Source organism: Ranitomeya variabilis, chromosome 2, assembly GCF_051348905.1.
Source record: "Ranitomeya variabilis isolate aRanVar5 chromosome 2, aRanVar5.hap1, whole genome shotgun sequence".
NCBI classification, from domain to species: domain Eukaryota; kingdom Metazoa; phylum Chordata; class Amphibia; order Anura; family Dendrobatidae; genus Ranitomeya; species Ranitomeya variabilis.
The window spans coordinates 249,217,274-249,238,383 of record NC_135233.1 but is presented as its reverse complement, the minus strand read 5'-3'; the positions used below and the strand labels follow the sequence as shown (position 1 = coordinate 249,238,383).

At 45.1% G+C, this 21,110-nt stretch overlaps 1 protein-coding gene across 6 annotated transcripts in view; it reads left to right on the top strand.

Moving 5' to 3' along the window:
* SH3GLB2 (SH3 domain containing GRB2 like, endophilin B2) overlaps positions 1-12,920 on the top strand; it is a 40,912-nt gene extending 27,992 nt beyond the window's left edge. The window contains exons 6-12 of one of the 6 annotated variants that reach the window (XM_077284519.1): positions 281-343; positions 1,954-1,977; positions 6,938-7,027; positions 7,337-7,437; positions 10,855-10,869; positions 11,343-11,571; positions 11,805-12,908. In XM_077284519.1, coding sequence (XP_077140634.1) covers positions 281-343; positions 1,954-1,977; positions 6,938-7,027; positions 7,337-7,437; positions 10,855-10,869; positions 11,343-11,571; positions 11,805-11,912 — 630 coding nt within the window. In that variant the 3' untranslated portion in view covers positions 11,913-12,908. Of the gene's footprint in view, positions 1-280; positions 344-1,953; positions 1,978-6,937; positions 7,028-7,336; positions 7,438-10,854; positions 10,870-11,342; positions 11,572-11,804 lie in introns of all 6 variants that reach the window. The other 5 variants (XM_077284518.1, XM_077284521.1, XM_077284520.1 and 2 more) reach the window with 5 other exon arrangements.
* Positions 12,921-21,110: the final 8,190 nt, after the last annotated feature.

Genomic DNA, 21,110 nt, shown 5'->3' with positions numbered 1-21,110 from the left:
GGAACTACATGACCCAGCAGCCACCCCGTCCTTCATATTTATAAAGGACATGCTCAATTTTTAATCTTCCGCGGCAATACACAAAGAACAGTTGGCCAGATATATATTGAAAACCTATGGTTGCAGCCCTCTTTGATTCCTTATTTCTGGGGTGGGCCCTTAGTTACGCTGCTATTTGTCCCATTTACCCATCCATGTTAATTTTTTATTTTTATGGTTTGTGTGCTTCTGTTATCACATTCATGTTCTCCCTGCATGACATGAGCTCTGTTCCCCACAGGCTTTGCCTGATTTTCAGGAGACCCGACCTCGTAATTACGTATTGTCGGCCAGTGCGTCAGCGGTAAGATCAATCAAAACCACCTTCCCCCTAATCCTCGTCAATTCCTATCCGTCCCCCCACTCTCCCCAGCCTCGCTAGATTATTAACCCTAATAGCAATGTATTATCCTAAACACCTCTCCCTTCTAACATGGTAGAACGCTGCTGATATAAGGAGAACCACCTCACTTTTCCAGGTTTAGATCCTTTTTATATATGTGATTTTGGAAGAGTCCATGTGTTTTTGATGTCTATAGCACAATATTGAGACCTTATTTTGTGTATGACTTGTTAACTGCTGATCTCCATAATGTAACCCTGGCCTAAAAGCATGGTGTGTGGTTGTTGGCCAGGAGACCACGTCTGGATGAACATCTAAAAACGTGTCTTCGTTGGGTTGGTGATGCAAATTGTGACCATTCAGAGTTAAAATAACTTTATCCAAGACGTTATTTGGTGTGTTATTCTTGCCAAAATGTACCTTCAGAGGATTATGATGACCATTATTGGTGTAAAGTTGGAATGTGTCAGGTTGGAGGAAAGTAATATGTTCTTAAAGGTGATAAGCCATTTGCCATAAATTAGTAATTATTTTACCTGGTGAAAATGCTGAACACGGCCAAGTTTTTATTTTTGTGCCTGCTCCTTTCCATTCCTGAGATATGGCCTTGTTTTCCCTGTGTTTTAATCAAGTCTTATTGGCCAACAGTGCATGGTCTTTGAGAAGACACCCATAGAGATTACGTCCACTTTTTTTAGGAGACAAGATTTATATACAGGAAAGAATGGGCCACATCTTGGTAACGGAGAGGCGCAGGAAGAAAAGAAAAACAACCCCAGATTCAGGAGCACATCAGCATTCACACCAGTTTAACAGAAATACATTTTTATGGCAAGTAACATTCTTCTTTAAGAGTCCAACATTTCATCTTGGTGTCACCTCTCAGATAACTCCCATCCACAGTCACTTACGTATTTAAGTTGAAGGAAAGTTGCTCTTTGAGGATATAGATGGTTATGATGGTCTCATAATAAGGTTGGCATGGATGGGTACCCCATTAAATGTGTCTACAATCTCTTGGTTGAATATGGTAAATAGTGGGATTTTTTTGTTGTTGTTCTTTTGTTAAGTTAGCAAATCAGAGATACTATATGTCTATGATTGCCCCTTTAGGCCTTGGTTGATTGCCACATGAAGACCTTTTTTGACTCTCTGGAGGGAGTTTTTTTACTGTCTGGATCTGTTTGACTATAGTTGGCCCTTGAAGCAGTTTTATGGCCTTGCCATGCCCAGATGATGTCAGTTCAGCACACATGTAGGGCACTTTGCTAGGCTTTTGTTGTTGTGAACACGCTTTTCATGAATTGAGTTTGGTGTTAGGGTCCACATGACACAAAAATAATGGCTCTCCATTGCAAAATCAAGATGGTTTGATGGGTTGGGTATTGCAGATCCCTCAAATCTCTTCTTCCTGAGTAAGAAACTAAGTAAATGATGACCCTCCATTGATCAATGCCCCAACTTAACCCTTCCCTTTCCTTCCCATCTGTGAACCATCACTGGCTGTTGTGTTTTGTTGAGTGCCTATGACGTATCTCAGACTCATCTCTCCTGTTACTCTGTGACTGCAGCTTTGGAGTGACGAGGTGGACAAGGTAAGCGCATCCAAGACCACGCAGGTGACTAATGTTGTGGACGGTGCTAAACCAAAAAGTGCATCGGGATTAATACAAGGTCCTCAGAAAATCCCATCACTACACAGTTCATGGAAGCCAACTCCTGACCCCATATCTGTATAAATAGTACATTTGTTTACTGTCCCTCTTTTAAAAAAAATTGGACTGGCTGAGACCAGGCAGATCCAAGTGTTGTTCTTTGAAGGACAAGTTCAGAAAATTGACTGCACCTATATGATCAATACTTTGTCTCCCTTTCTGAAAATGTCCAGAGTTACCTAATTGTGAATTATCAACCTGTCTCATAACCCACAGTATCGCCCCGAGATTAGTGGCCCTTTAAAGGGAACCTTTCAGCACATATGAGCCCCTAAATTTAAGTCCTAGCATTATACATGATACTGGGTAATGAAATATGTGCAAATGTTAAACCTGTAAATAGTCATTTTCAGCTATGAAGGGGAGGAAAATAATTGTCACGTGGGTGGTCCCAGGCTTGCAAACCAGCACTGTCAGCCTGCGGCACGTGTAGAGTAAAGGGCGGTGTACCGGCCTCGTCTTCATTTGTGCACTGTCCATGTATTGGATGCTGCTGGATCTGGCTTGCAAACTGGGACCACAAGAGATCGGGACCACCCACACATAATTATTCCAAAATAGTTAATGCTATTTTACAACTTTAGCAACTTTTCATATCCCTTTAGAGCTTGCACAACCCCACTCCATGCAGATCCCCAATATTGCGATCACTATGGTCAGACCACTCAACAATCAATAAAATATCCTCTATCCCATGGATAAGGGGTAACTTGATTTTATGGGAATAATCCTTTTAAATTTATTTTAATTGAAATCCTCCAAGAAGCACAAATACTCCCAGCATAGCGTCACTATCCAACAATGCCCACGAACCAGAGGCACGAGCCACAGACATGAGCTTCTGGCCGGTATCAGAAGTAGTCCATGGTATGGAGGCTTGTATGATATCAGTAATGGACAAACCTAATGTGTATAAAGGGGTCTCCGCTGACCTGGTGTTCACCAGTGCACTGTGTAGTGTGGACTTTCCTGAGGAGCAGGTTCAAGATGCAAAACCTACATCTCCATATCGGAAGACATTTGCAATAAGAATTATTCAAGCCCCCCATTGTAAACTCAGCTTGTTAGCAAAATGTACAAACGTTCTGCTGTTTGCATGAAACCAATAAAACAAGAACAATGTAAATAGCAACACAAAGATTATAACAAGTGATGTCTCCACGAATTCAACATCAATTGTGCCTTTTACTGACAACTGAAGTCTCTGAATGCCCCCCTCAACCATTCCCATCGTAACAAGCTTCTTTAGTGCTTAATGGAGGATCTCTGGCTGTTATGACCTGCTGCAAATATGATGTGACGGCGGCTCTGTGATGCCTACGTCTGAGCGTGACGGCGGCTCTGTGATGCCTACGTCTGAGCGTGACGGCGGCTGTGATGCCTACGTCTGAGCGTGACGGCGGCTGTGATGCCTACGTCTGAGCGTGACGGCGGCTCTGTGATGCCTACGTCTGAGCGTGACGGCGGCTCTGTGATGCCTACGTCTGAGCGTGACGGCGGCTCTGTGATGCCTACGTCTGAGCATGACGGCGGCTCTGTGGCTGCTTTACTTTCACCGGCCCTGGAAAAATGCAGCGTGTGGATGTAAAGAAATATTCGATCAAGTATCTGTCTTGCAATCCTAGGATAAAATGTTACGCCTTCTGGGAAGAAACTGAAAAAGCTTATCTTAAAGTCCCATCAAGACTTGGATCAATAGAAGTCCTGGTCTATTCAGTAGTGACTGTCACATTTGTCTGATTTTCAACCGCGTCCTTCTTATCCCATCAAAGGTTTTCTATGGGGTTCAACACACAAACCCAAGAAGATTTGTGAATGGGAGGTTATTGCCTATGAGGATTGGGCTAGGATTCCTTAATCATGTGCCCAAAGCTGGTGTCTAGCTATGGATAATATTTGCAGTATGTCAGAACAGTTGCAGGTGCAATATTGCCTTGCGCAGGCGTGTACTCCGGAGGACAGAGAATGAACTTCAATCAAATATTGCGGCCAGCATGCAGCCAGCGGGTAAGGAAAGGGTGAATCAAACACCCGAAAACCCCGCCCATATGACCCAAAACTGGTCCTGCCAAATTCAGGTGACAGGTTCCCTTTAAAGGGGTTGTTAACTGCTAGAACAACCAGTTGTCGATTTGTTTGCCCCCAATATCGGTGCTGTTCCAGCAGTGTTGGTTCCCGGACCTCACGTAATCCCTGCACTCAATCCGCGCTGGCATCGCGAGCGCCACCATCATGTGAGATGAGTATTTAAGGGTTCTTATTTTAACAGGGTCAATTGAGAAGCGGTTGTCTTAAAGTGGTTGTCCACTAATAAGTACTAAAGATTCTCGTCATGAAGGGGGTGAATAATACTGAGACTTCAGTAGTCAGTGTCATTTTCTGCTGAATTTAGAGAAATTATTTGCTCTCGTGTTCAACTATTTACCTTGCTCTTGATTCATTGGTTTATTGCAGAAAAACTATAAACTTTGATAATAAATCTAATTTGTGGAGGTAAATAATCTTTATTGACACTGTAGGTATACTAGATTTCTCCAGATATAGGACCGGTTCAGGTGCCACGTGTTTGTTTTATGTATAATGTTTCTTGTTTTGTTGATTGCTGCTTCCCTCCCAGCATGATCCTCTGCACCGCCTGTAGGATGCACGTTCCCACCGCCGCCTGTAGGATGCACGTCCCCGTCCATAACATTGGGCGCTTACACCATGTCCAATCATACATTCTGTTCCCCATATCACCAGGACAAATGTACTTTTTCCTATAACATGAGCTTGTCCCAAGGAGAGGCAGCCATATTGAAAAGTAACCCACACTTACCGGCACATTAGCCCTTTAAACCGTATTGATATCCTGGAGGCGGCTGGTTACCCGTCCCTACAAGAGAGATACAGAGAATTTCTCGTCTGCCTTCCATGTGCATTCATCAGCTCTTCACCATTTGGGGATGTTCACATAAAATATTCACAGCAAATCAGCACCAAATCACGAGATTTTGGCCCAGAATTGCAGCAGATTTCCCATCCAGTTACATTTCATTAAAGTATGCAGGAAAGTTTTGTGTTAAAAACTATTAGGGTATTTTTATAGGGTTACCCTTTTCAATTTCCAAGCTAATCTCATCAGCTAGTACGTTCCTGACCTCAGGCACATCATTAGATCTAGATTTTGCCATTTATTTTAGATTTCTTATGAGCAGTCCTTTACTTGAATATAGTAGATATCCCTATCAGTGTAGTGGAATATCTGTCCTAGTTATTCAGATGCATCCAGGCTATTTCAGCACAAGTGGCGTTCCCTACGTCATGCAGATGGTCCATCTATGTGACGTGCCTTTTAGGCTAAAGCTTTGCAGCCACCTTTTAAAATAAAAGTCCACCATTAAAAAAAAAAAAAAAAAAAAAAAAAAAATGTATTTTTTAAAATATACATTTATAGCGATTAGAGCTTGGTTTCTGATACAAAGCCCCCAAATCTTTTATATGCATGGATTTAATTAATAAAGTTGTAGCTGCTTGCAGACACCACTAGAGGGAGCTAACTGCATTATATGTTGTACTCAGTAATAACATTGTAGCTGCCTGCAGTCACCACTAGAGGGAGCTCGCTGCATTTTGATATACACTCTGTATATACATTCACTCCCCTATAGAGGGAGCTCACAACCTGATTTACTTTGCACTCAGTAATAACATTTTAACTGCCTGCAGTCTATACTAGAGGGAGCAAACCACATTCTGATATAGTTTGCACCCAGTAATAAAATTGTAGCTGCCTGCAGCCACCACTAGAGGGAGCTCATTGTGTTATGATACATTGTGCTTGGTAATAACATTCACTCACCACTAGAGGGAGTGCACGGCCTTCTGATATACTGTACTTTCAAAAACAAAAAGACAATCAAAATGAAAAAATACCTTACTGTAAGTGAAGGCAATAGTGCAAATAAATACCATTGGGTACTTGGTAAACACCATTACAAAAAAAAAAACGTAAATGCCATCCTACCACCATCAAGGTGTAGTCAAGTTCGGGATGTTAAAACCTTGCCATGTGTCAGAGTGACGACCTGTGTGAATAAGGGCTGGCTGAACATCAGTGGGTCACAAACATGGACACACAGCTAGTGGGGAGCTTTTTAAATGTAAAATCCAGCTAAAAGGAAGGGAGGCCGCACGCTTACCTGCACTAAATGTAGAAACCTAAAACTAATTAAAAAAAAAAAAATGAACTAGAGTACAACATTGATATGCAGGCAAAATAGGAGCATGTTCACACTGGCCATAAAACAGACAAAAGCCAAGAGCGCAACAAAATGGAAAAACAAAAACCCTGCTGTAAGTACTTGGTACTCAGTAATAACATTTTAACTAGAGGGACCTCACTGCATTCTGTGTAATAACATTGTAACTGTCTGCAGCCTCCACTAGAGGGAGCTCACTATATTGATACATTGTACTCTGTAATAGCATTCACTCATCACTAGAGGGAGTTTACCACCTTCTGATAGACTTTACACCCAGTAATAACATTGTAGCTCCCTGCAGTCACCACTAGAGGGAGCTGGCTGCATTGTTACTACTGAATGCGATTTTTTTTTTTTTTTTTTTTAATCACATCACGTGGATCAAGATGGAGATTCATTTTAAAGCTATTACTGGACGGGTTAAATAGCAATTCACTAATGTCTGTGGGAAGCTGATGGTGCTGCTTACATTAGGGAAATGCTATTTGGGCGATTTTCTAGCAGCTCAGATGGGTGTTCCTTGTATCTGTGACTGTGTCTTTCTCCTAGGCCCTGCTTTCTTGGGTTAATGTAGAGGCGATTGATTTCTCTTGCAGGCAGAACATGAGCTGAGGGTGGCTCAGACCGAGTTTGACCGTCAGGCAGAAGTGACCAGACTGCTCCTGGAGGGGATCAGCAGCACTCACGTGAGTGTATACCGGCGGCTGGGAGTCCTCCATGCATTACAGCTCTGGGTGATATAATGCAGCCTGGAGTTTAGGATTTATTGCAGCTATAGAAATGCTTGTAAATATGGAAATAATCCTGCAAAATAAATAAAATGTCTCCTTGATGTTGGGGAAAGGTCAATTCCTGTTCACCAGGCGAATCCGCTCCTCCGTCAGTCCTCAGTCTGTGACTTTGCATCTTACTTGTGTACCAAGTGGTGTTGGCCACGACGTAGGAAACCATATCCTGGAAAGAAGGGCGTGCGTCACCTGCCGTGTCTTCCACAGGTCAATCACCTTCGCTGCTTGCACGAGTTTGCGGAGGCCCAGGCGACATACTATGCGCAGTGCTACCAGTACATGGTGGATCTGCAGAAACAGCTGGGCAGGTATGTAGGGGACGGCTGGGGTTGGCTTTCACACTACTATTCTGCAGCCATTGCCCGTCTCTCATAAACGTTACCAGCAGCCACCACTAGGGGGAGCATGTTGCATCCCAGATGATACTGCTCCCATGGACTTCTTCATTGGGAGGAGGCAACCACATTTACAAAAAGAAAAAAAATACACATTTTGCAATAAGTCTGTGGCCGCCCAGTGGTTGTGATGTGAAGTGCAGCTTGAGTTTTGTTCAAAATGATTATTCCAATTGAGTAATTACATTTTCCATACTTACCTCACCAATTCTTCATTGCTTCTTTTTAATAGAAATCTCTGTTTGCTTCCATGGATCCATATCTGTCCTAGGCTCATTTATAATAGAAAGCTGTACTTTAAAGGGAACCTGTCACCCCCAAAATGGCTGGTGAGGTAAGCTCACCGGCATCAGGGGCTTATCTACAGCATTCTGTAATGCTATAGATAAGCCGCCGATGTTACATGAAAGAGGAGAAAAAGACGTTACATTATACTCACCCAGGGGCGGTCCCGCTGCGGTCCGGTCGGATGGGTGTCTCCGGTCCGCTCCGGTGCCTCCCATCTTCATTCCATGACGTCCTCTTCGGGTCTTTACGCCGCGGCTCCGGGGCAGGCGTACTTTGTCTGCCCTGTTGAGGGCAGAGCAAAGTACTGCAGTGCGCGGGGAAAGGTCAGAGAGGCCCGGCGCCTGCGCACTGCAGTACTTTGCTCTGCCCTCAACAGGGCAGACAAAGTACGCCTGCCCCGGAGCCGCGGCGTAAAGACCCGAAGAGGACGTCATGGAATGAAGATGGGAGGCACCGGAGCGGACCGGAGACACCCATCCGACCGGACCGCAGCGGGACCGCCCCTGGGTGAGTATAATCTAACGTCTTTTTCTCCTCTTTCAGGTAACATCGGCGGCTTATCTATAGCATTACAGAATGCTGTAGATAAGCCCCTGATGCCGGTGAGCTTAGCTCACCAGCCATTTTGGGGGTGACAGGTTCCCTTTAAGGAGCCTTACGCCTTTGTGTCTATAACACGACCAGGACAGACCTGTATGAATCCATAGGAAGAGTGGCATTTATGTGCTGGAACCTGCAGGGGGCACTGTTTCTCCTTGTGGAGACTGAAGAAAGCTATGCCAGATAAATCTCTAGGTTCTCCTCAGTCAGAGCCGGACATTGTAAAGGGCAGCAATGATTAGAAACTAATGAGTACGTCACCTATTGTTTAAATCAGATTTTTTTTCCCATATTGCAATTTGTAATAAATGTTAGAATTTTTGCAGTTCTCACATCGGCACCTTGGGCTTTTTTTTTTTTTTTTTTTTTTTTTTAGACTTTAACTTCCCGTTTCAGGAAACATGTACATTAGCTGCAATAGGCAGGCTCCAAGCCTATTTTGTATTTGTGCCTAATGGGCATGTGCAAAGCTCATTGTGAAGGGAGGAGGTGAGCTGTGATAACACAGGATCCACCATTCACAATAGGTAATGTCACAGCTCACCTCCTCCTCCTGTACAATGACAGATAACACCTCTATATACAGTAGATAACACAGGATCCACCATTCACAATAGGTGATGTCACAGCTCATCTCCTCCCCTCCTGTACAATGACTGATAACACCTCTATATACAGTAGATAACACAGGATCCACCATTCACAATAGGTGCTGTTATCTGCTGTATATAGAGGTGTTATCTGTCATTGTACAGGAGGAGAAGGTGAGCTGTGACATCACCTATTGTGAATGGTGGATCCTGTGTTATCTACTGTATATAGAGGTACCAACCAAAACCCACGAAGAAGCAGTCAAAAGGTCCCATAAAATTGTAAACTTTATTAAACAACAAATTAAAAGTTATAAAACAGGTACAACGGCATAATTGGAGGGATGAATAGTGCCCACAGTGGTTGTAGGCAGAAAGAGGGCAAAATTGGCCACACACTCCTGCATAATCAGATTATTACACCAAACTATGGCACATAACCACTTTCCGAAAATAACAATGCAGATATATATCATTACTTGTAACAAGGTACAACCTCATAGTACAAACCTATGGAGTGCAGGAGTGGGAGGCCAAAAGCCCAACCCCGACGCGCGTTTCAGAATGGCAAAGACTCCTTCCTGGGGGTTGGGCTTTTGGCCTCCCACACTTGCCATAGTTTGGTGTAATATTCTGATCATGCGGGAGTGTGGCCAATTTTGCCCTCTTTTTCTGCCTACGACCACTGTGGGCACTATTCATCCATCCAATTATGCCATTGTACCGGTTTTATAACTTTTAAATTGTTGTTTAATAAAGTTTACAATTTTATGGGACCTTATGACTGCTTCGTTGTGGGTTTTTGTTGGTTTCGGGTGACGTCAGATTGCTTGCGCATGCACAATTATTTCCCCATCACACCGACACTTAGAACAGCTGTGCACATGATATATATAAGGTAGAGTAGCGAGTGATAGACACTTACGCCCCTTATGTGAGGAAGCCGTCAGGCGAAACGGCGCTGTCGGGGTCACTGTGGAACACTCTGCTGTGAGTTCACACTTATGTAAGTTTGTACTATTCGGCATTATTTTTGGGCACGGTCCAGTTTTTATAGCACTATGCACTTTTTTTCAGTTTGGCTTAGGTATTGGGAGTTTATATACAGGCTTACACAGCCATAGAGTATGTAGGAGATTTTTTGTTTCCACTATAGTCCTGTTACATTACTTATAATTTGTGAAGGACTGGGAGTTATATCTGAATAGTGCAGTTGGTGTGCATATTGGTACAGTTAGCCTGTAGAATTTATTGCCTATTTTTGTATTTCTTGCACTGAGTTGTTGTTCCCAGCTATTTTAATGAAGAGGTTTTCCTGTTGTATATATTATTTTAATTGTTGTTAATAAAAAGATATATTTTAATTATTGCTAAAACCTCGTTTTTCTTCATTTATTTTGGATGAGGAAATTGGTTTGATATGATTACTGTGAGGTATGCACTTTATTATTTATGGGCATTTGATAAAAACTATTTTTTGTTGTATATAGAGGTGTTATCAGTCATTGTACAGGGTGAGGAGGTGAGCTGTGATATTACTTATTGTGAATGGTAGTGATAACACCTCTATATAGAGTAGATAACACAGGATCCACCATTCACAATAGGTGATATCACAGCTCACCACCTCCTCCTGTACAATGACTGATAACATCTCTATATACAGTAGATAACACAGGATCCACCATTCACAATAGATTGTCACAGCTCACCTCCTCCTCCTCCTGTACAATGACACCTCTTTATACTGTAGATAACACAGGGTCCACCATTCACGCTACCTCTCTGAAAACATGTTGATGTATTTCAGAAATGACTAATCCGCTTTCCTTTTTCCCTCTCATGCCACCAGTTCCAGGGGTGAGGTGTAAGTATTCTGTACAGATCAGTCCTTACACGATGGAGGATGTCACTATGTATTAGGTGCAATCTGTTAACCCTTAAGTGTTATTGAGAATCATGGGCCATGGCATTTGCTGCATGTTACAGTGATGCTGCTGGGATCACATAGCGGCCTTGGCCCAGCAATATGTTACTCCTGCGATGTCCAGCAAGGTTCATAGGATGTCATTGTGGCCTTCTTAAATGATATTGTACTCGCTTCCCAAATGAAACAGGCTAATAAGTGGGAGGGAAGTGTGAGTGCTGCAGCTCATCAGTGGCTGCTGATGGGCTGCAGCGCTCATGTGGCAGACGCTGCTCTGACAACATTGGAATAGGAGGAGAGTATTTGGGGTTTAAACTAAAAATGGGGCACTGTTTCATTTAAGGAAGGGTTGTTCAATTAGTAGATGTCCCCCCCCCCCCCCCATAACCAGTATGCACCATTGTCCTTGACAGGTTTCCTTTAACATTTGTGGGGAACGCAGAAGCAGTTGTCTCCCCTCCAATCAGTGTCTCCCCTCCTGCCGCCACTCTCCCCTTGCTCCAAGCCGTAAGCCCCAATCCTGCAGAAGGAACGCTGAATCCAGCAGATTTCAAACCCCCTGCGAGTGGCACACGGAAAGCAAGAGTGCTGTATGACTACGAGGCTGCGGACAGCACGGAGCTGGCCCTCATGGCTGACGAGGTGAGCGCTGGATGCGGCATTTCATGTAGTATGTGTGCAGCCAAATTCTGACGAGCTGAGTATGAACTGCAATCCACGGACTGGCTGAGCGTGACCGCTTATGAGGCCATCCAGTCTGAGTAAGGAGACCTCCGCGGCCAGTTTGTGCACCATGTCTCATACTCTGCCATTGAAACATGTCTGAATTTGGCCTTAGGATTTCCACTTATTAGCCATTTGCTTTCCCCTTCCAGCTAATCACGGTGTACAGCCTCCCTGGCATGGACCCCGACTGGCTTATCGGAGAGCGAGGAAACCAGAAAGGCAAAGTCCCCGTTACATACCTGGAACTCCTCAGTTAGACTGAAGGCGACCACTGTGCAGAATCTCTCATCAAGCCAATCGCCCCCCCTGGGGGTTGTCGTTGCTCGGAGGCTGCTGCTTTCTTTCCCCCTTGGTTCCTTTATATGTCTGTCCTTGCAAATCCTTTCTCTACCAAAATCCCCCTTCACTGTGTTTGATTCAGCCTCCATTTATGTAATCATTTCCAGCACATAAGAGGTTAAGCACCGTGACACGATTCTGCTGTTTGGAGGGGGCAGCACAGAAGTAATCCCATTATGCTTGCACTAAGGTCATAGATTTCAATCATTTCCCCACCACCACCTCCTCCCCCATCCCCACACCTGTCCTGAAGTCTTGTTTCAAGCCTAAAATGTGCATTGTTTGTACTAATGTGGAAGCGTGGGGGGTCCGAGCCGTGAACGTCTGGTCCTAACCAGTGTAGCATTCTGATAATACAATCACTTTATCGCCACTATGCAGAGGGGGGGGGGGAGCGTTGTGCTGCTATGTGACCCCCTGATTGTGCCCTTTACTCACTATCCCAGCCATCTATCCACCCCTTCTTGTGTGTCTCCGGCGCACTCCTACCTAGCAGATAAGTCACTTACAGAGAGGGACGGTATCTTGTAAGAATCTTCCCATTGTACAAAGTGATAGCATTTCTGTATAATGGGTCCCCACTCCCCCCCCACAAAGATCTAAAACCCTGGTACAGCGGGCCGGTGCATACTGTGTGGCTGCAGTCATCCACAACTCCTCTTCCGATTAGTCAGCCTGGTGCTGTGACACGACGCACACCCGCATGTCGTCACATATGGCTCCTGTCCAGCGGCCACAGCGTACCGGCCTGCCCACTGGACAAGGGTCTGAGGATTTTTCCTGCTTGTCTCTATCCCCCTACTCATCCTGAAAATGTAGAGAAGGCATTGTTTCGCCTTCCAAGCTTCCCCTGGGGTCCTGCTATGCTAAATCAAAGCTGTGTCCCCGTCAAAAATAAAAAACTAACTCTTCGTTAAAGAATTCTACAGCACCTGTGCAAACCTTTGTGTTTCCATACGTCAAGCCAACCCTGTATAATCTATTCCTGCATTCACGGCTAACCAAAAAACAGTGGAAGAATAACAGAAGACTACAGGATCAGACTACTCCGGGTCTGTAACCATAGTGACACATGAGTCTGCATAGGAGCTGGAGGCAGAAAACTGCATCAAAGCTGCTAAAAAACAAAACAAAACTAAGTTCTTTAAAGTAGTTTTGTCAGGTCTCTAACAAAGGCAGCGGTACAGCGGGGGTGAGATAAAGAGGGGGTGTCCATTACTTTTATATTGATGACCTACTCTAAGGATAGGCCATCAAATATCAGATCAGTGGGCATTCGATGCCTGGCACCCCCGCCGATCCATTGCTCATGCAATACTAAGGAATTCCTAAAAACATGATCTGATGGGGGGCAATGAGGACTGAAGTTTGGGAAACACTCATCTCCCAGGTTACCGACCACTCAGACTGGAGCGGTGGCTGGTAACTTGGGCAACAAGCGGTTTATTATAGAATTCCTTTGTTCTTGAGACCAGAGAGGATTTTTTTTTATAAGGGACAAATTCCAAAGTTGCTTGTTTTTACAAGTATTTTGCAATTTTACCCATTTCAGGATGAGAAAACCCTTATAAAATCAATATTAAAATAAGGAAGCACTGGTGGAGAAAGCCTTCGAGTCATTCTCCATCCCCCACCAGATATAGGATCACTGTGTGGGTGGGGAGGGAATGCTGGACTCTCAGACTTCCTCTAAGAGTCCTGGCAGCTATTTATGTGTAAATATGGAGTCAAATAATAGAAAAAGGGGGGCGTGGCTATGGAGTGAGTGAGGAGAGACGTGTTTTGGGAGAGCTCCTCAATATCCTGATATCATTTAATCCGTTGGACCCCTAAATCGGCACGTACCTCACCGTTACCGAGACTCCTGGAAGCACAGAGGCTGCTGGCCCCTGGTGAGGACTGAAGTGACGGCTGGGGAACGCTGGTGAGGAAGAGAGACCGGCGGCGTGGTGAGCCCTGCATGTGGCGGCGGCCATCTTCCCGGCAGGAGATCCTGTGATACAGGGCACGGCGCTGCGGAGTAGCGGCAGCTGAAGATCCTCCTCGGCCTTCAGAGGGCGGCGGACACCTGCGGGTGGGAGCTGCAGGACCCCCGACCCGACGAGTAAGAAGAGGAAGCTATAAAGGTGACGGGGGAGGCTGTGTGCGGCGGCCATTGCTGAGGCGCATGCCCCTGTAGCTGAGGAGGCAGCGCAACTTCTCATTACAGCAGCGCGGCTGAGCAGCTCGTATTTGCCTCACATGGACGCAGGGACAGCGTGGTGTGAGCTCTGAGCATAGAGCCCCACGTTCTCCCCATAAATAGTATTCCAGCCGGCTGCACCTTTAATTTGCAGACCCCCCCAGCCCCTCCTAAACCGTTCTCTGCCATTATTTGGAACTTTCCCTATTGAAGGGACTGCCGTTCTCTTACAGCATACATCTCCTGATAATACATCAGTGCTCCTCCTGGTCATAGAGGTTCACAGCAGCACTGCATACTATATACAATAACTTTGGTGTGGCTTCTGGACATTGTTGTGATTCTGTTCTGAACTGTCCTGCTACGCCACCTACTGGTCAATCATGCAGCGCACAAAGAGTACATCTGTAGCTGACAAGCTTAAGGAGTTTGCTAGGAGTGATGCCCATGATAATACAAGATCTCTTAGAAATAGCTCATCACAAGCCCAGCGGGGGAAAAACCGTCCCTCTGATAGTACTGATGAGATTGAACAAGATGAACTGACACTTGCGCAGGCATCTGCACAATTAATGCAGGCTATATCCCTGACTAGAACGTCCCTTTCTGGACAGATAGAGGATGTGCACACTGAGGTGGGACGTCTAAGACAAGACATGCAAGCTATGAAGGGACGTATGACGGAAGTGGAAACGAGGGTATCTCAGGTGGAAGACACCATTAAACCTATGGAGACAAAATTGGCAAAAGTTGCTGGTTCCACAAATGCCTGGAAGCAAAAGGCTGATGATTTAGAAAACAGAATGCGCCGCAACAACATCCGCATCATAGGTCTACCGGAACGCGCAGAAGGCCAACAACCTGAAAAATTCTTGGAGGACTGGCTCAAGTCCTCGCTGGGAGACATGTTTTCCCCAATGTTCTCAGTGGAAAGAGCTCATAGAGTGCCCACCAAACCTCATCCTCCTGGAGCTCCACCCAGGCCTTTTCTGGCACGCATCCTCAATTGCAAAGATAGAGATGCTATCCTGCGGTTGGCACGACAAAAGAGTCCCATCAAGCTCGACGGTGCTACAATCTCAATATTTCCAGACTTCTCCGCTGAGCTCCAGAAACAGCGGGCAAGATTCGTAGATGTCAAGAGGCAACTTAGGGATAAGAACATTATTTACTCCATGATATACCCGGCGCGTTTGCGGGTTGTCAGCAATGGCTCCTCCTTGTTCTTCACTGACCCGTCAGAAGCGGCGGACTGGCTACGTTCTCGCGGGAAGTCTAATGGAGCAGATCCCTGATAGATTTTAAGCTGATTTACAACTCTTCAACTGTTGAATTGGAGCTCTCCCGATGAGCGTTTAGTATACCAACAATACCGGACGCTGGAATCAGCGGGGGTATCCCCAGGTTTACTTAAGGATGGGAGCGCTGAGTTAAGCTCCTGGATTATGCAGTTTTTGTTAAGTTGTGTTTTTTTTCTCTCTCTTTTTTTCTTGTTAAATTTAACTAGCCTCAGTAGGTATCTAGGTAAAAGCCGCCTTCGATACTGCTATAACCTTCTATGCGTAGTATGTGGACTTTTATTATTGTTGTCGATGCATATTATGTTTTTTAATGAGTGAATATGGGGTCTGAACTAATATGCATGACATGGAACATACGGGGTATTAAATCACCCCGAAAGAAAATTAAGGTGTTTTCTCAGATAAGACGGTACCATCCCCATATTGTGGGCCTGGTGGAGACACATTTGACCAGAGACACGGCCAAATACGTGCAGAAGCCCTGGGTACAATGGCATGCTCACGCATTTCACACTAGCTATTCGAGAGGGGTGTCATTGTTAGTACATAAAGATGTCAGGTGGGAGGCTCAGACGACTCGACGGGACTTGGAGGGACGTTTTGTTTTTGTCCATGCATTAATTGATTCCCGCGAATATGTTATATTGTGTATTTACAACCCTCCTCCGGCCAGTACCTCTGTGCTTAAGATGGCAATGAGCTTTGTGTTAAATTACCCAGACGCACATGTTATCTGTATGGGTGACTTCAATCTAATTATGGATAGTGATCTTGATAGAATGAGATTGGGGGATGGATCTCCTGGGGGTCCCCTGCCCTTCCCCCCTTCTTCGACTCCGACTCAGCTGGCACTGTTTATAGAAAATAGCGGCTGGGTGGATTTATGGAGGGTACGTCATCAGGAGGAGAGGGGATATACCTGTCACTCATCCACTAAGCGCTCTCTCTCACGTATAGACTATATCTTTGGATCCAGCAACTTAGTACAGTGGGTGGATAATGTGGAACATGGTAATAGGGGAATCTCGGATCACAGTCCAATTATACTTAAACTTGTGTTTGGAAAGGTGAATAATGGTAGAATATGGAAGTTAAATCCCTTCTGGCTCAAACTATTAGATTCGGGTGATAGGACGGTTGATCAGTTGAACTGCTATATCCAATCCCATTCAGACCTTCAAAATGTTAATTTATTTTGGGATACACTTAAGGCATATTTAAGAGGCTGTCTATCGTCTACAATTTCTTATATCAAAAAGAAAACGTCAAAGGAGGACGATGAGGTTGAACAACAACTGAGAAAGGCTGAGGCCGCATATACGGCCGATCAGACTAATAATAATAGGATTGAGTGGCTGACTCTACAAAGACTATATACCCAACACTTAGATACCAAATCTAAGCGCAAACTCTTTTTCACACGACAATCGTATTTTGAAATGGGGAATCAGGCGGGAAAATTCTTGGCCTATCTAGTGCGTCAACATAACATATCCAATATGATAATACAAATTCGCTCACCTGATGCTTCACTAAATTCCACTACTGAGGGGATTCTTCAATGTTTCTATAATTACTATAAAGGACTGTATGAATCTAAGAGTAGTTTTAACGTCTCTGATTGTCTAAGTTATTTATCTGATATAACATTCCCCACGTTGAGTCCCACCCAGCAGGCCTTTATGGACGCTGAGTTTACTCTGGAGGAAGTAGAGAAAGCTATAACGGATATGGCTTCTGGGAAGGCCCCTGGACCGGATGGCTTCCCTATAGAGCTGTATAGGAGATACCGGGAAATACTGGCTCCGCTGTTACTGAAGGTATTTAGAGGGATTTGGGAGGGTGGATGTCTACCTGATACTTTTTACGAGGCACATATCATTGTGCTCAAGAAGGAGGGGAAAGATCCTTTGGAGTGTGGTTCCTATCGTCCCATATCGCTGGTAAATGTGGATTATAAGATCTTTACTAAGATACTGGCGACCAGACTGAACTCCATCATATTAGATATTATACACCCAGACCAAACAGGCTTTATGCCCGGTAAGAGTACATCTATAAACATTAGACGGGTTCAATCAGTGATCCAATATAGCTCTTTATTACCAGATAACAGTTGGGCGCTGGCGTCACTGGACGCGGCTAAGGCGTTCGACTCTCTCGAGTGGCCCTTTTTGTCTGCTTGTCTGCAGAGGTATGGCTTTGGGGAAAAATTTCTACATTGGATTAGCGTGTTATATGTGAAACCCAAGGCCCGCATAATCGTAAATGGCTCCATGTCTGAGTCAATTCCACTGCATAGGGGAACCCGTCAGGGGTGTCCCCTATCCCCAGCCTTGTTTGCTCTAGCAATAGAGGCATTAGCTATTCGTCTACGTTCTGCTCCCGATATTGATGGTATTAAAATAGCGGACCGTACCGATATCATCGGTCTATATGCTGATGACATGATAGTATTCATGGATGAAGTAGAAAAAACATTGCCAAAGGTAATAGATACCATAGACAAATTTAGTGGGTTTTCAGGCCTATATATTAATTGGGATAAGTCTACCCTACTACCTCTGTCCCAGTCCCCAATACCTGATCTTGATGCTCTTTCCCCGTTACCTGTAGTGTCTGAATTTAAATATTTGGGTATCTATATGTCCCGGTGTAGTGAATTAGATTTACAACTCAATGTCCTTCCCCTGCTAGAATATGCCAAATCGAAATTCACGTCCTGGGGTAAACTTCCACTGTCTGTAACAGGCCGTATCAATCTCATAAAAATGATCTTGCTCCCTAAGTTCAACTATTGTCTTCAACATAGCGCAGTTACCGTGCCAAAATTCTTTTTCACTAACTTAAATTCTTATGTTACTTCATTCGTGTGGGGGAAAAGTAGACCCAAACTTAAATTGACAACTTTACAAAGGCCTAAACAGGGGGGAGGAGCGGCATTACCAGATTTTTTCTTATACTACTTAGCAGGGCAGATCAAGGCACTCTGTAAGTGGATGCCTCATAATTATCTCCCTAATTCTGAAAGTCACCTGGTTAGTTCTGCCGGTACTAATTGTCCACTGGGCCTTCTAGAATCAGGGAAAGTAAATGCCCCCCGATTGTTGCCCATGATAAGATTGGCGCGATCCACTTGGAAGAAAACTAAAAAGGTCATTGGATTTGGGGACATTGTGGCTGAGATGCCTTTATGGGGTAATGATTATTTCCCTGTGCTGGTGGGTCACCCGTCTGCGGGCTTTTGGGTTTCCCACGGGGTCCTGTTGATAGGTGATTTATATGATCAGGGGGTCTTTAGATCTTTTGAACAGCTACAGGTTAAATATGATCTTCCAAGATCTCAATTTTTTCGATACCTACAACTCAGATCTGCCATCCAGTCATTTGTCAGGAATGTAGGAACAAACCGTAACATCTCGTCTTTGCCCCTGATAGGTATTCTTAAGTCACAGGGACCTCAGGGCCTTGTTTCCTCTTTGTACACATATTTGCTATCGGTGGGAGCGAATTCTGTTATGGACTCGGTGAGGAGCAAGTGGGAAGGGCTCATCACTAATATGCAAAGCGAGGAATGGGAGGATATTTTAGACTCCCCCCTCAAAGTCTCTCCGTCAGTTAATAACAGGATGACCCAGCTGTATATAATCCATCAGTCGTATCTGACCCCACTGAGACTCTTTCGGATGGGTCGATACTCGACATCAGACTGTTTGCGTTGCCATTCACCAGACGCTGACTTTCTACATCTGATATGGCAGTGTCCCATTGTTTTTCAATATTGGGGGGAGGTGACGTCGCTATTAACCTCTGTACTGTCAATCCCGGTTCCTGTGGAGCCTTTGGTCTGCCTGTTTGGAGTATGGGACGAGGAAGCTTGGGACCATTATACGGGGATCTTTCTACGTGAAACTCTGTTTCTGGCACGGAAATTGTTGGCTCTGCGGTGGATGGGGAGTTCACCCCCCTCCATTAGATCCTGGATCGAGTTGGTGAATACAGTTGTCACATATGAGCGCACTCTATATCAAAACAGGGGTTGCCCGGGCAAGTTCAATAAAATTTGGGATAGATGGAACGCCTCTCATCTCACCTTATGACGGGACTAATAGACAAGGACATGGTTTGTTTGACTCTTATTCTACAAGCACTACGCAGCGGAGGGAGGGAAATATTGTTCACTATCGTTAAATGGTGGCTTAATAGTTTTGGAGGCTTGGTTTGGTTGTAGTTTAAGAGTTTTATGTTTATGATTTTGTGTTTGATTGTTTTATAATTGTACACATAAGTTTCTCCTCTGTGAAATAATTGGCATATGTATGTGCTGTCCTTATTATCCTTTGTAAATGTAACCATGCGGACTAATGACAAGGACAAATATGTATGCTATACTTTATTTGTGTTTGAAAATAAACGAATTTAAAAAAAAAAATAATAGAAAAAGCCTGTCCCCAAGCTTGGCGCGGCCTCCTCAATCCCATCCCCGAGCTCGTCGCAGCCTCCTCAATCCCATCCCCGAGCTCGTCGCAGCCTCCTCAATCCCATCCCCGAGCTCGACGCGGCCTCCTCAATCTCATCCCCGAGCTCGACGCGGCCTCCTCAATCTCATCCCCGAGCTCGACGCGGCCTCCTCAATTTCATCCCCGATCTCGGCGCGGCCTCCTCAATTTCATCCCCGATCTCGGCGCGGCCTCCTCAATTTCATCCCCGATCTCGGCGCGGCCTCCTCAATTTCATCCCCGATCTCGGCGCGGCCTTCTCAATCTCATCCCAGAGCTTGGCGCGGCCTCCTCAATCCCATCCCCGAGCTCGACGCGGCCTCCTCATTCTCATCCCAGAGCTTGGCGCGGCCTTCTCAATTTCATCCCCGATCTCGGCGCGGCCTCCTCGATCTCATCCCCGAGCTCGGCGCAGCCTCCTCAATCTCATCCCAGAGCTTGGCGTGGCCTTCTCAATTTCATCCCCGATCTCGGCGCAGCCTCCTCGATCTCATCCTCGAGCTCGGCGCGGCCTCCTCAATCTTATCCTGCCTTCCTGTACGAGACCTGACGGATTTACTGGAAATGAGAAACCTCCACCCTGCAGGTTATCTAGTGCCAGATGTGTGACCAGTCGCAGATGTGGCTTTAGGGACTTGTGCCCACCACCACCACAGGCTACAATGTAACAGCACTGGTAATACCACCTCAGCCGACACCGTGGCTTGCTGTCAGCGAGAAATATATGAACAATAAGAGACGACTGCCGCGCTGGAAAGACCTCAGAATTCTCTTTAATTAGTATGCAAGGTCCCATTACGCTGATGCAGCCATATTGCTTAGAGACCTTACGACATGAATGTACGATCTGTCGCCTATTTATATACACGATACGACTGTGGCTTGTCATTTTACATTACGGAATACGTCGCTCTCAGGAGACTCTGGATCTGGCACGCGCTGAAAGATTATTTCTAATGTGTATTTTTTTTTTTTTACAGCTGCACCCATCGTCCGGCTTTGTTGATTTGATTCCCGAGTGTTATTTATTGCTTGTCTGCATTTTATTCCCCCGATCTGTGTTTGATTAGATATTAATAAATTCTATCATTCCTGCAAATGCTGGCGGACAGGATGGTTCTTACACATGAGGTT